Below are 19,448 nucleotides of genomic sequence, written 5' to 3'. Positions count from 1 at the left end.
AAAAAAGGACAAAAGCTCAAGAACAATAAGATAGAGAAGATATGACAAGGAAAATACAACAGCACTAGTCAAAGGGTAAGCAATTCAAGTACTGAATGGTAAATTAGCCATATTGGTGAATATTTACTACCGTCAAGAACCAAGAGAAAATCACCTTTCCACCCACTTTCATCCCTTCGTTATCGAGTACATAGCAGGTGGCGGCTTGGGAGCTGTTTGTGCTGAAAATAATCCATTTGGATTATCTACAAATCCACGGAGGAGATCCTACCTTGAATTCATATGGCTAATAATGCCAAGTAAGCTTGCACATTAGCAAAGCATTTGTCCGAGATAAGGCACAAGTCAAAAATGAGGGAAATTTCTGTAACAAAAAACAAAATGAAATGAAAAAAGAAAATCCAAAATATAAGACCTGAGCAATGATGCGGTTTCCAGCTAAAAGATACAACCGTAATACCACGATAAATACAGTCAAAATGCACCTATAATGAGGATTGAACACAGAATGTTACCAGCTCATATATTGCTCAAGGAAATATAAACAGAAAACCAACATCAACAAACCTGGATTGTCAATCCTTTTGTAGCTACTTGGACCCTTTCCCTCAATGATATCATAGTATTTCACTCCATCAACTATTGCAAGTTTTGGAATTGCTTACTAAAATAGAACAGGCGGGATGCTAAAATGCGACTTCCTCTTGTGAAATACAAGAGAACCTTTTTCCCCACAAATCCGGTAGCTTAGATTTCAATTCTTTTCTACTATGTATGGTGAATAGGAATTATGTTTGAGCAGCGAGGCGAGCGAGGAGTGACGGCGGCCGGTGGTGGTGTCGAGGAGGTCCGGCGACAACGACGAAGGTACGAGTCTCACAAAGACAACAGCGGCACCAACGGTGCGGTGAAGACGGCGCGCAGTCGTGGCTCAACCCACGGCCAAGGGGGAAGAGCTCAATTCGGGTGAAGTGGTGGCGATTTAGAGCAACAACAACCCGAGACGGTCGAGCTAGCGGCGGCAAGAGGTGGTGACGATGGCTTGGGGACAGCGGCGATGGCTCACGGCGGTGTGAACGACACGACAACTCGTCGGGCTCAATGGCAAGATGGCTCGTCGAACGAGCGGTAGGTGGTGGGGGTTCAATGGCCAAGAGGTGGTGGTGAGTAGGACGTGGGGCGGTGGTGCGGTGGTGGGTGAAGCGAGGGCAAGAGGAAGGAAGGAAGGAAGGAAGGAAGGAAGAAGAAGAAGAAGAAGAGAATGGGGGTTTCCGAGAGAGGGGGAAAGAGAGAGAGAGAGAGAGAGAGAAGAAGAAAAGAAAAAAAGTGGGTGGTGGGTGGGTGGGTGGAAGTGACGTGAGGAGGAAAAATGGGAGTGACGTGAGGAGGGAAAAGGGGAGAAAAAAAGAGAAGAGAGAGAGAGAGAGAAAAAGAAAAGGGAAGGGGGAAATCACGTGGGGAGGGGGTTAGGGTTTTTTTAACCCTAACTGGTTTGGTTTCGGTTCTAGTTCGGGTTCCCATAGGATCGGAATCGGAATTGGGGATGGCCGGTTCCTAGAAAAGAGAATCGGAAATCAAACCGATCTCTTTAGAACCGGGAACCGAACTAGACCCACCGATTTTCATTTATGCAGTCATTTTTTGCTGGAATAGCTGCATCGGGAGCTCTAACATCGATATGAGGCTGATCATGAAAGCAGCCTTTGACAAGGCTCATGACGGACTTCGCAAGGGAGCTAGTATGTAATTCTTTGTTGTCATTAGAAAATCTTCTCAATTTCCATATTCATCCTTTGTATTAGAAGTCTTGTTGTTAGTGGAATTTTAGCACTCGGGCGAGTCTAGTTTTGCTTGATAGTCATCTGTCACATGCCAATGACATGCAATCTTTAAGGACTTACGTTCTATGTTAACATGTTTTCATCTCTAATTATAAGGTATTATCGGTAAGTAGGTAAAACCCAGCTTCGTTTGTCGTGCTCTCGCGTATACACAAAAGAAGCTCATGGTGCAATAATCATCTTTGTCAAGTGAAAGCAATATGCAGAACTCTTCTCACCAATCTTAAATTTGTTTTCCAGTGTTGTTTCTGGCTGATGGGATTGTTGGATTCCCAAAAAATCGGATTCGACACTAAATCGAACCCCTAAACTTGTGTAGAAGACGAGCTCGTGAAAAACACATGCATCACCAATCTTAAGGCACATCACAGAATTGAACGTACCTTGTTAGCCACAAATTAAACACCGACGCCGATATGAGGAAGAGAAACTGATCCCGTTCAATCCGATGACGTCAATTTGCCTTGAAGGGAAGATGGGTGTCGCCTCTTGCTTACTGTTCTTTCTTTTTGGAGCGTTTTTTAGGGAGAGAGGGAGGAGGAACGTACGTTATGCCAAAAGGTGCGTTCCTCCCTCTTTATTTCTCCCTTAAATACGTCCCCTCCAAAAACAAACATGTCCCTTCATCATATCCCTCCATCTATGGGCCCTAATATTGTGGGCCGGGCTTTTATGCCCAACATGGGCGGACGGGCCAACTTAGGCCCATCACAATAATAAAACCATCATCTCCCACTCGCACATGGTGGGCCGAACATGATTCTCTTTACCTCTCTTCAACATTCATACCGGTGAATAATCCATGTGACCAGCATACTTTGAGAGCTCGTTGCCATACATCCGTTAGGAATATAAAGCAGCTCATAATGGGCATCACACTCGAGTAGATTTAGTATGCAATACCTTAGATCGATCAATCACATTTATATCTCTCTTGATCTCTTTTAAACAATTATATATATATATTGTATTCACAATTATGATTATCCCAAAGACATTCATAATTGGTAACCAAAGTGAATACAAAACTACAATGTGATTCTCCAAATTCGATCTTCCTCTTTCCTTCAAACTCTCAATTTCAGTTCAACTTGCTTTTCTAGAAATATCACATTAGATCGAATCAACTCATGACCATTAGCAACATCCTAAGATAGCAAACACTAAATAGAAATCTTGAGAATAAGTAAAAGTCATGAGGGCACTAAAATTGAGAAACTCTTTTCCTCAAGAGTCTCACACGGCATAAAAGTTGAGATCAAACTTTTGCCACTCTTATTGGTCGTCTCATGCATACGTAGTATGAAATACGTATTACGATATCAACTCCTTTCCCATGGAGCGTATGTCTACACCTTCAATCCCGTACAGATGATAGTTTAGACATACCAAATGTCTAACTTGAGTTCACGTATCTACTCATTCACAAAATTCATCAAAACTCACATATGGCATCTTAGACGGATAAAGTAAAATATGTAGGGTATTTTACTTTCGGACATAGTACATATTATGTCCCCATCTTAACACTTAGTTAAGGTGACATAAATATTTTAACCTTGAGTTCTCGATTATCACCTAGATAATAAGCTTAAAAACCGTCTCATCTCTATTTATCACACAGTAAATAGAGGCGATTACCCATGTGAGTGGGCTAATCTTTTATCTGTCCGACATACTTTCTCAACTTAATATAATGCACTAAGCATTAAGATGCATAAAAATCAAACAAAGGTTCATAGGCATTAATAATGAAAAACACTAGTTCATAAATGTGAACAACTCAGGGAAATTACAATATCCAATACATCAAACTCTACGCAATCCTAGAGATTTTACATGACCACAAAACACATCTCTAGATATTAGCTTTGTCATAGGATCTGCTACCATTCTATGCGTAGATATGTACTATAAGTTCACATCCTTTCGTGCAACCATATCTTTGACAAAGTTATACTTGGTATCTATATGTTTGGTCTTGCCATGATATTTTGGATATTTGGTGTACATTTTTGCTGCTTGGCTGTCACGGTTAACCAACAATGAATCTGCAGCACTTCCAATAACACATAAATGATCCAAAAATCTCTTAAGCCAAACACATTCTTGTATTGTTGCTGATAATGCCACGAACTCAACTTCCATCGTGGACAAGGCTATACACGTTTGTTTCTTACTGCTCCAACATATGGCGCCATTATTTAGTAAGAAAACAAAGCCAGAGGTAGATTTACTTTCATTTAAATATCCTCCATAATCAACATAGAATAGCCTTAGAGTCGCAGATCCTTTCTTTGATAACTCAACGTATAATCAGCAGTTCCCTTTAGATACCTCAGTATTCTCTTAACGGCTTTCCAATGTGCTTAACCTGGATTGGATTAATATCTTCTCACTATTCCAATTGCAAAACATATGTCAAGTCTTATACACATCATAGCGTACATCAAGCTCCCAACAGCACTAGCATAAAGAACATGTTTCATTTGTTCCTTCTCTTGTGGAGTCCTTGGACACAGTCTATGGCTCAATCCTTCACCTTTTGCAATAGGAGTATCAATGGGTTTACAATCTTGCATACGAAATCGTTCAAGAACCTTATTTATATATGTTTCTTGCGAAAGAGATAACAACCTCTTCGAACGATCTCTTGAAATCTTAACTCCAAGAATGTATGCAGCTTCACCCATATCTTTCATCTCAAAGTTGGAAAATAACCAACTCTTCACAGTATTTACAAACTCCATATTGCTTACGGCAATTGGTATATCATCAACATATAATGATATGATCACAAATTGATCTTTGGATCTTTTGATATATACACAATGATCCTCATCTATCATTGTAAAATCATATGCCATTATGGCATTATGAAAACGTATATACCATTGTCTCGATGACTGCTTAAGGCCGTATATCGATCTCAAAAGTCGACATACCTTTTCTTCTTGGCATTTCATTATGAAACTAGCAGGTTGTTCCATATATATTTATTTCTCTAATTGTCCATTGAGGAAAGCAGTCTTTACATCCATTTGATGTAACTCAAGATCCATACTTGCCACTATTACTAGAATAATGCGAATCGAGGTAAATCACACTATAGGAGAAAATGTTTCTTCATAATCAATTCATTCCCGTTGATTATACCCATTCGCCACAAGGCAAGCCTTATGCATTTCTATCGAGCCATCAGCTTTTCACTTCATTTTGAGAACCCACTTGTTCCCAATAGCTTTGCGTCCTTTTGGAAGATCAACCTAGTTCCCAAACTTGGTTTGACTTCATTGACTCAATCTCTTCTTCCATTGCATGAATCCATTTTTCCTTACTATGGCAATTTAGAGCCTCATTAATATTTCTTGGCTCATCCTCATCTTGTGGAGCAACCATAAAATTTTCCCCTTCAATGTCAAAACGTCGACGGGGAATACTTTAGCGACTTGTTCGCCGTATAGGAAATTGTACACTTTGCACATCATTCCCCATCATGCTCCCACTCGGATTAAATAATGACGATATCATCTCATCATGTGGTTGTAATTGAGAGTAAGTTGAATTAGATTCATCACTTCTCATGTTACTCCCACTTGGACAAACTCCATTAAGTTCATTATCTTGATCCAAGGTTTCAAATAGGAATAATCATCACCTATTTCGCCCTTCTTAGGAAATTTATTCTCTAAGAATGTGACATCCCGTGATTCAAATTCAGTTATACTCCCACTTTCCTACTCACCTATGAATACATACCCTTTCGAGTGTTCGGAGTATCTTATGAGAATACTCTTATTTCCTCCGGGACCCAATTTCCCAAACTTATGAGAGGGCTCATGAGTATAGGCAGCACAACCCCATGGCTTAAGAAAACTTCAATCCGGTTTTCTACCTGTCCATAACTCATATGGAGTGGAAGTAACGATTTGGAAGACACTGATTAAGTATATAAGCAGCGAGTTAACAACGCATCACTCCAAAAAGTGATAGGTAAGTTAGCATGCGCTATCATGGACCTAACCATTTCCAGTAGGGTTCTATTTCTTCTTTTCTCAACACCATTTTGTTGAAGAGTATATGGAATAGACAACTGTCTTTCTATTCCTTTTTCATCACATAATTTTCTGAATTCATCGATAAATATTCTTGACCTCAATCGGATCTAAATACTTTTATTTTCTTGTCTAATTGATTTTCTACCAAGTTCATAAACCTTTTGAAACAACTCAATGCTTCAGATTTATAAGAAATCAAACAGACATATCCGAATCGAGTATAATCATCTATAAAAGTGATGAAATAAACAGCCCCATGCCTTCCTCTCACATTCATTGGACCACGGATGTCAGAATGGATTAATTGCAAAGGAAATTCAACTCTTTTCCCTTTTTCCAAATGGTTTCCTTGTCGTTTTCCCTACTAGGCAATGCTCACATATGGGCAAATCGACTTTTTCAATATTGCCTAACAAGCCCTCTTTGGCTAGTATATTCATACGTTAGTGGCCAATATGACCAAGTCTAGCATGCCACACACTCACATCATTATCATATGAAGTAGAAGACGTGAAAAGGGAATAACAAACATTGACATCACCACAGTTAACATTTAGTACAATAAAACCATCAGAAAATAACCACCACCATAGTAGTTTGTATCCAAATACAAATCTACACCTCTATTATGGAAGTTCATATTAAAACCAAGCTTGACCAACACCAAAACAGACACTAAATTTCGACGAATTCCCGGAGCATATGAAACATCATGTAGGAACAAGGTGCGTCCACCACGCATATTCAATTGGCAGGTGCCAATCCCTTTAACTTCAGCTCTAGAGTTATTTCCCACATAGATCCACTTAGTTCCGGTTGGTACTCGTTGGAATTCCACGAAGGATTTTCTATCCTTCGCTACATGGTCTGTCGCTCCTAAATCTATAGTCCACAAAGGATTGGATTCAACCAATAATACAGAACTTGACACATAAGCAAAGTTCTCAAATGTACAAGAGGTGTTTACCTTTTTCAGCTCACAATAGTTGCGAGCATAGTGACATTTCTTGTCACAATTGTAACACCTCACCCTTGACATTTTCTTCACTTGAGGACGTTTTCCTCTCTTGTGTTGGTTAACTCTTGATTTCTTGCAATGAAGGACTTGATCATTTGCATTCCCACATATTGAACGAATCAATACGTTTGCGCTTAGAGCTCAAAGCCCTTTCGAGCTAGAACCAATTGAGCATTGCAAATATCTATGAGTGAAGTAATTTTTCGGCTGCAAGAAAATCCCCAACGCCGCTCGACCGTCGCCGCCGCCTCCCGCCATTCGCCGGAGTTCGCGTCGCCGCCGCCGCTCGCCCCGCGCGACCGCACGCCCTCCCACGCCGAGCCGCTCGTCTCTATCCGCCAAGCCTCCCGACCATCGCCGCTCCAAGCCGCTTGCTGTCCGTCGCCGCCGAAGCCCCCTGTCGCCACCGTCCGTCATCGTGAGCTGCCGTTCGAAGCCCTAGCTTCCTCCGCCGGTCTTTCTCCGTTGTTTCTCGTCCGTTCGCCGCCGTTTCGCCACCCTTTCAAGCTCGGTTAGTTGCTGGAAAAACCAGCAAGAACCAGCTCCTTTTAAGCTCGGTTTGGCTCCCTATTAGTCCTCATTTGGTGTTGATCCGTGTAGGTTTGTCGTCGACGTCGTCGTGCTCTTTGCCGGAGACCCGTCGAAAGCGATTCTGGTGAGTTTACCTCACTAATCCGCGATTAGCGAGTTAATGATGCCTTAGGTATGTTTAGCCTAAGTTGATTGAGATTAGGTGGATAGATTGGCCTAATTAGTTATGGACTATATTAAGGTGATTAATTAAGGTAAAGTGTGTTTAGTTTAATGGTTAAGTATGTTTATTTTTAAAATAAACCTTGATGTGACTTAAAGGGAGTTTATTTATGATTTAAATAAATGTTTCGAAATTGTTGGATTATTTAATAATATATCTTATTCCGAAATTCATTAAAATATTATTTATAATAAAAAATAAAAAAAATAAAAAAAAAACTCGAAAAATTTATTTTGACCCTAGTTGCTCGTAATTTCGTGCCGATCGTTGATGTGCTAGTAGAATTTGAAATTGATGATTGGTCGTGATGAATTGAGTATGATTGCGATTTATGAGGATTCTTTAGACAACCCTAAGTGTGGAAATTGATGGGAGATTAGCCGTGACGTACCACCTAGGAAAGGTCGTGCCCGTGAGGCCGTGATGTACCACCTAGGAAAGGTCGTGCCTAGTGAGGCCGTGATGAACCACCTATGAGAGGTCGTGCCTAGTGAGGCCGTGATGGACCACCTATGAGAGGTCGTGCCTAATAGGGCCGTGATCAACCACCTATGAGAGGTCGTGCCCAGTGAGGCCGTGATGTACCACCTATGAGAGGTCGTGCCTAGTGAGGCCGTGATTGACCACCTATTAGAGGTCGTGCCCAGTGAGGCCGTGATGGACCACCTAATTAAAGGTCGTGCCGAGTGGGGCCGTGATTTCGACTGTTTGTTAAACCTTTCTAATAGGGCCGGGATTGAGAGCAATGATTGATTTGCTAGAATGACATGTAATCGGCCAAGTCGATTGATCGCGAGACGATCCAAGTGGTTGAATTGTTTTGATGATGTGATTGTGCCATGGTTGGTTGGTTATCATAATTGTACGTGGTTGAATTATATAAATTGTGCTAACCTCGCAAATGAGGGCTAAGCTGAGGTAAGTCTTCTTGATGTTGTGGCTAAGCTACTTGGGGCGTATTTACTTTCTAATAGGGGTTTAGGAGGGGTGAACTTGCCGAGACAAAGTCTCATCCCGGTTTGGGGAAAAATATTACAGGACCGTAGATGGCGAGACCCCGGAGATGAGTGGCCTGCCGACGGAGATTGACCGGACGACGGAGAGTGCTCCCCGACCCGGGAGTCCTTGGGTCTATCAGGTTGGTTAGGACCCTCATCCGGGTCGAGGTGAACGTGCATAACAGGTACCGTACATGTTTAGGGCTTGGTTTCGTTCCGGAGTCGATGGCGTTAGGTTGGCCCTCTCGGATAGTATGGATATTCAGCTGGCTGTGATGAATGCCATTTTGGGTGAATGCGTGGCGGATCTTCCCGCGGTGGAGTGATCAACGCCGCCCTCGGCCTCTTGGGTGACAGATCCCGAGGATGTGGGATCGACGAATGGGGCTGACTAGTAGTCCTAGGACTATGGATTTTCTTTTGGCGGACTGGATCCATGTTGTGTAGGCTAATCCATTTTTGATGCACATATTCGCTCGACCATGGCGGGTTGTTCACGTGTCTCGGGGTTCAAGGTGGCGCACAGCATCCTCAAGATCTTCCATAACATGGTCAAGAGCTTCTAATGCTTCTTGCTTTTCCAGTACATATTGAATCTTCATATTCAATATTTCACAATTGTTGCCGTTCATATCAGCAATTACGTTCTTAGTTGCTGAAACCATCGATCTGAACACATCAGACATATATACACGAATAATTAATGCCTATCATTTATGCATCCACTTTGCACAGACCCATCATATCAATGAACAATTTCAAGTAAGGTTTCAGAATCAAAATGTCACTATGTTTCCAATCATCCTCCAAAAATCCTAACTTAAAACTATTATTAATATAATTGTCTTATGCAAAATAAATTCTATGAAGTTACAAAAACTTCTATGAACTACCCACAACAGTCAACAATTAATAGAAAGCAAATAATATTTGACATCCAATAGAATAATGATGCTTTCACATAATACAACTATCCACTACACTAAGTAATATATACAGAGGAAAATATCAACATAGAAAGAGATATTTACACCCAAAATATCTCAAACTAATCTAGGAAATAAATAGGGAAAGTCCCTACTAATCTTTCAGTCAAAATATCTAAGAAATTTGAAGGCACATTTGCCAACCATGGAAAAAATTTTGGAGAGCTTTCATGTCGCCTCCAAGGCGCATTTACTCTGCGCCATGTGGCGCTCAATCTAAGAGTTGAAGTTTTGGTTAACTCAATCCTATAGTACTCTCTTACAAAATCTACTACTAGCCTCCTATAACCCGGGACCACGTTGACCTCCCATAGGCGATCTAACACTGCTTGCCATTCGGGTGGAAGAGTGTTCATCAAGGTCGGCACCTTCTCAAAATCCGCATAAGATAACCATTCCAAATGATTTCTGTATCATCGATTGACCCTCACCACATGTGATACTAAATCACCATCATGCCACCGATAATTAGCTAACTCGTCATCAGCCTTTTAAGTCTTGCTCTTCCTTCGTCCGTTCTCGGGAATGCAGGTATCCGTGCATAACGCATCATAGTTCCTACAACAAATGCAGAACTAAGAATGGATCACTTATAATCCATAATGTACATAATGGAAAATACATAATTTTCCATGATTCATGGAACAAATGCAGAATAAACAATGTATTACTTATAACCCACATAGTCATAATTGAAAAAGAAACATATTCTTTTTCCCTTTTTTTTTTTTCTGTCAACGGTCAAAGTCAATAGTCAACGGTCGAAGTCAACGGGTCAACGGGTCAATGGGTCAATGGTCAACGGGTCAACGGTCGGAGTCAACGGGCAGTCGGGCCGGTCGGACCGGACAGTCCGGTCAGGCCGGTCGGGCAAACCGACCGCACGTGCTGCGCGTGTGCGTGGCACGCGCCCGCTTCCGCACGTGCGTCGCACGCGCGCCGGCCGAAACAGCACGTGCATCGCACGCGCCCGTAGGGGACCGAATCGTGCGCATGCAAACTATGTACTTGCCTTTCTATATCTTATATTTTCTTATTTCCGTTTATAATTTGCTCGGGGCAATGTGAAGTCCCAGGTTGATTGTGCTACACTAATTATTTGTTTTGTGTTGGCTGAAGCATTACCATCCTTCAAGAGTGCTTACCAGTGTTTATCAACCATTCGCAATTGGGACGATGGCTATCTTAACGTACCACAAATCCAAAGTGGATACGAGGAAGAGGAATATAATTGGATACATGCTTTTCACTCTAAGTACACTCCTTCTCTTAGTTGTAAGTAGTCCGAAAGCATAAAACTTTTCTATTCACGGCTTGTGCAATTGTCTAATTTAAGTTATTTTCCTGAATTCTAGCATCTTACATTGACTCCATTGCTGGATTTCACACATGATAGTTGGACTTAGCGACTTCGGGGAAAGGGGAGTTTGGCCTTATTTAGGTATATGTGTGCTCGTTGCCAGCTTTGGAGTGACCGATGCTCATGTTCGGGGTGGTATGATCGTGATCTGTCTTTCATGTGTCCTGAATTCATGCAGGTGGGTGCTCTCCTAAACTTTTTGTTGCATTGTTTTTGCAACTTATGTCCTTAAAGATACATCTTTCGAGTCGATCTTGACCTTTCAATATGGTGGATTTTCATTTATGCAGTCGTTTTTGCTGGAATAGCTGCATCGGGAGCTCTAACATCCGGTATGAGGCTGATCACGAAAGCAGCCTTTGACAAGGCTCATGATGGACTTCGCAAGGGAGCTAGTATGTAATTCTTTGTTGTCATCAGAAAATCTTCTCAATTTCCAGATTCATCCTTTGTATTATAAGTCTTGTTGTTAGTGGAATTTCAGCACTCGGGAGAGTCTAGTTTTGCTTGATAGTCATCTATCACATGCCAATAACATTCAATCCTTAAGGACTTACATTCTATGTCATAACATGTTTTCATCTCAAATTATAAGGTATTATCGGTAAGTAGATAAAACACAGCTTCGTTTGTCGTGCTCTATGTATACACGAAGAAGCTCATGGTGCAATAATCAGCTTTGTCAAGTGAAAGCAATATGCATAACTCTTCTCACCAATCTTAAATTTGTTTTTCAGTGCTGTTTCGGCAATCTCCACATTCTTCGAGTTCATCCGTATCATTATGTATGCGACTTGGTTTGCTAAGATTCCAATTGTGAAGCACTACCGCTCGAAGGCAGCCTCGAAGGTTCCAAAACTGTCTCAACTGATCTTGCTGCCGCTGGAATCCAAACACAGTGTCATGGCAATGGAACTTTCTCTATTGTAGTTGCAAAATTTTTGTTCCTTTTAATGTCACTAAAACCTTGAAAACATTGAAATTTTGGCAAGATGGAGACTCTAAAGAAGATCGACCGAGCAACAAACAACTATTGCTTCATAACATAGATTATGCCATTGATCTATATCTTATATATGTTTTGACACTAACAATCTTCCCGGGCTTTCTCTATGAGAATACCGGAACACACCGTTGGGATCATGGTGAGTATTGAAAAGAGAAGCCAATTTCTCTACCTCAAGTAAAAGATACAATTCTCAAGCATATCGATATACGAACCGCCATCCCGGCCACGGTCACATCCTGTAAAGGTTTGTGTACTTGCTACAATCTTGCTTCACTAGTTCTGTGGTGTACGCGCTCGTAACATTCGATTGCTATGTACAATGTATGGGATCTCATATCTCTATGTACAATGTATGGGTACATTCCCCTCATTGGCTGGCTCAAGTTAGAGTCCCGAAAGGGCCTCTTGATCGTGATTCTCGCCCGTTTCTTGCTTGTCCCCGCATTCTACTTCACGGCAAAGTATGGCGATCAAGGGTGGATGATAATGCTCGTTTCCTTCTTGGGCTTGAGCAAAGGATATCTCACTGCTCGTGTTATGATAGTAGCACCCAAAGGCTACAAGGTTTGAGCTGAACATCATCTCTTGTTTTGAAGTTGCGTTTATTTTACCATAATTTCTACTTAAGATTCAAAATGGGGTGAGCTGTTTTTTAAGGGACCAGAGCAAAATGCCTTGGGCAACTTGCTTGTGCTTTTTATCTTGGGTGGGTTATTTTCGGGAGTTTCTTTGGGCTGGGCAGTGGATCATACACAACGACAAGTTCTAGTGAGCAGCACTATGGTAGGGAGTTATTGTCCCATTCGCAGATATTGAAAAGGAGACAACAAGCCACACTTCGCTTTGTCTTCAAATGAAAAAGCTCGTCGATTCTACAATTAGAATATAATGATACATTTGTAATTATTAATTGCAAGTAAACTGGAATGTAATGATATATTTGTATTTATCAATTGCCAAACATTTCGTTTCATGCTGGAAATGCTTGTACTTTTATGCTGGCCATTGGAAGGTGATGGTTTTAATTGGTGATGGGCTTAAGGCCCGTCCGCCCATGCTAGGCCCAAAGGCCCGGCCCACGGGAATAGGGCCCGTGGATGGGGGAAGGTATAAAAGGGAGGAGAGAGAGAGAGAAGACACTTGTTGGAACAATGACGTACGTCTTTCCTCTCCCGCGCATTCTCCCTCAAAAGAAAAGAAGAAAAACAATAAAGCATACAGCATTTTCTTCTTCCCTTTTCAAGGCTTCATCATCGGATCGAACGGGGAATTTCTTCCTCTTTCGGCATTGGTGTCTAACTCCAGTGGCTAACAAGGTACGCTCGAACTCCATGGTGTGCTTTACGATCGGTGATACGTGTTTTCCCGGGCTTCGTCTTCCGCATTGATTTAGGGGTTCGATTTAGTGTTGAATTCGTTTTGGGAATCCGTTATTCCCAACATTGGTATCGAGCCCTAGTTCACGTTTTCCCGACTTGTTTGACGTTTTTTGATTGATTTTCGCAAAAGCAATTCGGCCGTACCGATCGGGCGAGAAATCCCGACACCCGAGTGCATTGTTTGGCCATTTTTCTGAGTTTTCATAAGTGAAATCAAATTATAATGGCATGGGAAAGAGGCGCCGTCGAGGCGAGTCCGGCGACATGTCATACGCCGCCGGAAGACGCCGCACGTGCCCACACGCGCGGCCAAAAGCCGCTACGCGTGGGCGTCACGCGCCCGGCTGGCATCGCCAGCGCATGTGCCCCACGCGCCGATCGGTGAACCAGCACATGGGCGCCGGCGGCGGCGAACCGGCACGCGCCGGTCGACGGACCGACGCATGCCGACGTCGGATGACGTCACCCAACGGCCGCAACCGCTGGGGTGACATCATCGATGACGCGCAATGACGCCGTGTCACCGGCGGTCACGGCCGGCGACCCGACCCGACCCGACTCGCGGACGCCCGACACGCGCGTGGCACGTGCGTGCCGACGCGTCGCGTGACGTCCCCACGCACGCGGCAGCACGTGCGGCGGTTCGCGCGATCCGCCCGACCCTGGGGGCCCACCAGCCCGATTGGTCCGACCGATCCGACGACTTGGCCGTTGACCCGTTGACCGTTGACCGGCCGTTGACCCGTTGACCTGACCGTTGACCCGTTGACCGACGACCGTTGACCGTTGACTTTGACCGTTGACCGAAAAAATAATAATAATAAAATAAAATAAAAAGAATTTGTTTCTTTTTCAATTATGTTTGTGTGGGTAAGAGGTAATCCATTTTTTATTCTGCATTTGTTGCATGAATCATGGAAAATTATGTATTTTTCATTTTGTTTATTGTGAATTATAAGTGATCCATTTATTAGTTCCGCATTTGTTGCGGGGAACTATGATGCGTTATGCACGGATACCCGCAATCCCGAGAACGGACGAAGGAAGAGCTACACCGAAAAGGCTGATGAAAGAGTTAGCGATTATCGGTGGCTTGATGGTGATTTGTATCACACATGGTCAAGGTCAATCGATGATACAAAAATTATACGGAATGGTTATCTTATGCCGGATTTTGAGAAGATGCCGTTTTGATGAACACTCTTCCACCCGAATGGCAAGCGAGTGTTAGATCGCTATGGGAGGTCAACGCGGTCCCGGATTATAGGAGGCTAGTGGAAGCTTTTGTTATAGAGCATTATAGGATTGAGTTGATCAAAACGCAACCCTTAGATTAAGCGCCACATGGCATAGAGTAAATGCGCCTTGGAGGCGACATGAAAGCTCTCCAAAAGTTTTTCCATGATTGGCAAATGTGCCTTCAAAATCTCATATATTTTGGTGATAGATTAGAATGGACTTTCCTATTTATTTCTTAGATTAATTTGAGATGTTTTTGAGTGTTAAATATCTTTTTCTATGTTGATATTTTCTTTTGTATATTACTTAGTGTAATGGATTGTTGTATTATGTTGAAAGCATTATTGTTCCATTGGATATCAATTATCATGTTGCTTTCTGTAATTGTTGCCGGTTGATGTGGGTAATTAGCTCATGGTGGGTAGTTTAGAAGTTTTGTAGCTTCATAGAATTTATTTTGCATATGACAATCATATTAATAATAGTTTTAAGTTAGGATTTTTGGAGGATGATTGGAAACGTAGTGACATTTTGATTCTAAAACCTTACTTGAAATTATTCATTAATATGATGGGTCTCATGCAAAAGGGATGCATAAATGATAGGCATTAATTATTCATGCATGTATGTCCGATGTGTTCAGATCGATGTTTTCAGCAACTAGAACATAATTGCCGATATGAACGGCAACAATTGTGAAATATTGAATATGAAGATTCAATATGTGCTGGAAAAGCAAGAAGCACTAGAAGCTCTTGACCATATTATGGAAGATCTTGAGGATCTTGTGTGCCACCTTGAGCTGGTAGAGGACCGCTTGACGTATCGGCATTTGAGCCGAAAATAGATATTTGCAATGCTGGTTCTAGCTCGAAAGGGCTTTGAGCTCTAAGCGCAAACGTATTGATTCGTTCAATATGTGGGAATGCAAAGGATCAAGTCTTATTGTAAGAGATCAAGAGTTAACCAACACAAGTGAGGAAAACGTCCTCAAGTGAAGAAAATGTCAAGGTGAGATGTTACAATTGTGACAATAAAGGTCACTATGCTCGCGACGTTGTGAGCCAAAAAGGTAAACACCTCTTGTACATTTGAGAACTTTGATTATGTGTCAAGTTCTGAATAATTGGCTGAACCAATCATTTGTAGACTTTAGATTCGGGAAAGACAAACCATGTAGCGAAAGATAGAGAATCCTTCATGGAATTCCGACGATACCGACGAACTAAGTGGATTTATGTGGGATATAACCCGAAATGAAGTTAAAGGGATTGGCATCTACCAATTGAACATGTGTGGTGGACGCACCTTGTTCCTACATGATGTTCTAAATGCTCTAGAGATTCATCGAAATTTAAGTGTCCATTTTGATGTTGGTTAAACTTGGTTTTTATGTGAACTTCCATAATAGAGGTGTAGATTTGTATTTGGATACAAACTACTATGGTTGTGGTCACTTTCTGGATGGTTTTATTGAACTAAATGTTGACTGTGGTGATGTCAATATTTTATTCCATTGTTTCACATCTTTTACTTCATGTGATAATGATGTGATTATGCGTGGCATGCTAGAGTTGGTCATATTAGCCAACAATGTATAAATAGACTAGCCAAAAAGGGCTTGATGGGCAACATTGAAAAAGTCGATTTGCCCAAATGTTAGCATTGCCTAGTAGGGAAAATGACAAGGAAACCATTTGAAAAAAGATAAAGAGCTGAATTTCCTCTGCATTTAATCCATTATGATGTTTGTGGTTCAATGAATGTGAGAGGAAGGCATGGGAATGTTTATTTCATCACTTTTAATATATGATTATACTCGATTCGAATGTGACTATTTGATTTCTCATAAATCTGAAGCATATGTTGTTTCAAAAGGTTTATGAACTTGGTTGAAAATCAATTAGACAAGAAAATAAAAGTATTGAGATCAGATCGAGGTCGAGAATATTTATCTAATAAGTTCAGAAAATTATGTGATGAAAAAGGAATAGAAAGACAGTTGTCTATTCCATATACTCCTCAACAAAATGGTGTTGCGAGAGAAGAAACAGAACCCTACTGGAAATGGTTAGGTCCATGATGACGCATGCTAACTTACATATCACTTTTTGGAGTGATGCGTTGTTAATTGCTGCCTATATACTTAACCGGATGCCTTCCAAATCAGTTAATTCCACTCTATATGAGTAATTGACAAGTAGAAAACCGGACTTAAGTTTTCTTAAGCCATAGGGTTGTACTGTCTATACTCATAAGTCCTCTCACAAGTTTGGGAAATTGGGTCCTAAAGGAAAGAAGAGTATTTTCATGAGATACTCCAAACACTCGAAAGGGTATGTGTTCATAGGTGAGCAGGAAAGTGGGAGTATAACTGAATTTGAATCACGGGATGTCACATTCTTAGTGGATGAATTTCCTAAGAATGGCGAAATATGAGAAGATTACTTCCTATTTGAAACCTTGGATTAAGATAATGATATTAGTGGAGTTCATCCAAGTGGGAGTAATATGAGAAATGATGAATTGAATTCAACTTATTCTCAATTACAACCACATGATGAGATGATATCGTCATTATCTAATCCGAGTGGGAGCATAATGGGAAATGATGTGCTAAGTGTACATTCTCCCATATAGCGAACAAGTTGCCAAAGTATTTCTCGTCGACGTTTTTGACATTAAAGGGAAACTTTTATGGTTGCTCCACAAGATAAGGATGAGCCAAGAAATATTAATGAGGCTCTAAATTGCCCTAATAAGGAAAAATGGATTTATGCAATGAAAGAGGAGATGGAGTCAATGAAATCAAACCAAGTTTGGGAACTGGTTGATCTTCCAAAACCTTGAGCTATTGGGAACAAGTGGGTTCTCAAAATAAAGCAAAAAGGCTGATGGCTCGATAGAAGAGCATAAGGCTCGCCTTGTTGCGAAGGGGTATAATCAACAGGAATGAATTGATTATGAAGATACATTTTCTCCGTAGTGAGATTTACCTCGATTCGCATTATTCTGGCAATAGTGTTTAGTATGGATCTTGAGTTACATCAAATGGATGTAAAGACTGCTCCCCTCAATGGAGAATTAAAGGAAGGAACATATATAGAACAACCTGCTGGTTTCATAGTGAAAGGCCAAGAAGAAAAGGTATGTCGACTTTTGAGGTCGATATATGGCCTTAAAGTAGTCATCAAGACAATGGTATATACGATTTCATATTGTCATAATGGCATATGATTTTACAATGATAGATGAGGATCATTATGTATATATCAAAAGATCCAAGGATCAATTTGTGATCATATCATTATATGTTTGATGATATACTAATTGCGGAAGCAATATGGAGCTTGTCAATACTTGTCAAAAGTTGGTTGTCTTCCAATTTTGAATTGAAGGATATAGGATTGTAAACCCATTGACACTCCTATTGCAAAAGGTGAAGGATTGAGCCATAGATTGTGTCCAAGGACTCCACAAGAGAAGGAACAAATGAAACATGTTCCTTATGCTAGTGCTGTTTGGGAGCTTGATGTACGCTATGATGTGTACAAGACTTGACTTATGTTTATGCAGTTGGAATGGTGAGTATATACCAATCCAATCCAGGTCAAGCACGTTGGAAAGCCGTTAAATGAATACTAAGGTATCTAAAAAGAACTGCTGATTATACGTTGAGTTATTATGGAAAGGATCTGCAACTCAAATGCTATTCGATGCTGATTGGAGAGGAGATTTAAATGAAAGAAAATCTACCTCTGGGTTTGTTTTCTTACCGAATAATGGCACCATATGTTGGAGCAAGTAAGAAACAAAAGTGTATAGCCTTGTCCACGATGGAAACTAAGTTTGTGGCATTATCGAGCAGTATAAGAAGATGTTTGGCTTAAGAGATTTTTGGATCATTTAGATGTTATTGGAAGTGCTGCAGATTTGTTATTGGTTAACTGTCATAGCCAAGCAGCGAAAGCGTACACCAAAGATCCAAAATATCATGGCAAGACCAAACCATATATACCAAGTATAATCTTGTCAAAGATATGATTACACGAAAAGATGTGAACTTAGAGTACATACTACGGATAGAATGGTAGCAGATCCTATGGAAAAGCCAATACCTAGAGATGTGTTTTGTGGCCATATGAAATCTCTAGGATTGCGTAGAGCCGATGATGTACTGAATATTGTAATTTCCCTAAGTGTTCACATTTGATGAATTTGTGTTTTCATCATTAATGCCTATGAATCTTTGTTTGATCTTTATGCATCTTAATGCTCAAGTGCATTATTTTAAGATGAGAAGTATATCGGACAGATATAAGATTAGCCCACTCACACGGGTAATCGCCTCTATTTTGTGTGATAAATAGAGATGAGACTGTTTTTAAGCTTATTATCTAGGTGATAATCGAGAGCTCAAGCTTAAAATACGTATGTCGCCTTAACTAAGTGTTAAGATGAGGACATACTACTAACTATGTCCGAAAGTAAAATCACCCACATATTTTACTTTTATCTGTCTATGATGCCGATGTGAGTTCGATGAATTTTATGATTGAGTAGATACATGAACTCAAGTTAGACATTGGGTATGTCTGAACTATCATTTGTACGGTATTGAAAGTGTAGACATACGCTCCATGGGAAAGGAGTTAATACCGTAATACATATTTCATACTACGTATGCATGAGACGACCAATAAGAGTGGCAAAAAGTTTGATCTCAACTTTTTATGACGTGTGAGACTCTTGAGGAAAAGAGTTCCTCAATTTTTGTCCCCTCATGACTCTTACTTATTCTCAAGA

At 41.0% G+C, this 19,448-nt stretch overlaps 1 protein-coding gene across 1 annotated transcript; it reads left to right on the top strand.

Annotated features, from left to right (window-relative positions):
* The first annotated feature begins 7,103 nt into the window (after nucleotides 1-7,103).
* On the top strand, nucleotides 7,104-12,840 carry LOC104442685 (equilibrative nucleotide transporter 3). The gene is given in 13 exon segments (XM_039310718.1): nucleotides 7,104-7,428; nucleotides 7,518-7,572; nucleotides 8,710-8,809; nucleotides 10,775-10,930; nucleotides 11,052-11,085; nucleotides 11,088-11,156; nucleotides 11,159-11,197; nucleotides 11,306-11,414; nucleotides 11,753-11,856; nucleotides 11,859-11,915; nucleotides 12,008-12,148; nucleotides 12,269-12,588; nucleotides 12,682-12,840. Coding segments are annotated over 13 exon segments (1,668 nt in total).
* The last annotated feature ends 6,608 nt before the right edge of the window (nucleotides 12,841-19,448 follow it).

This window comes from Eucalyptus grandis, chromosome 4 (genome assembly GCF_016545825.1).
Source record: "Eucalyptus grandis isolate ANBG69807.140 chromosome 4, ASM1654582v1, whole genome shotgun sequence".
Lineage (NCBI taxonomy): Eukaryota > Viridiplantae > Streptophyta > Magnoliopsida > Myrtales > Myrtaceae > Eucalyptus > Eucalyptus grandis.
Note: the sequence above shows the minus strand (reverse complement) of the source record. Positions and strands in the feature narration are given on the sequence as shown.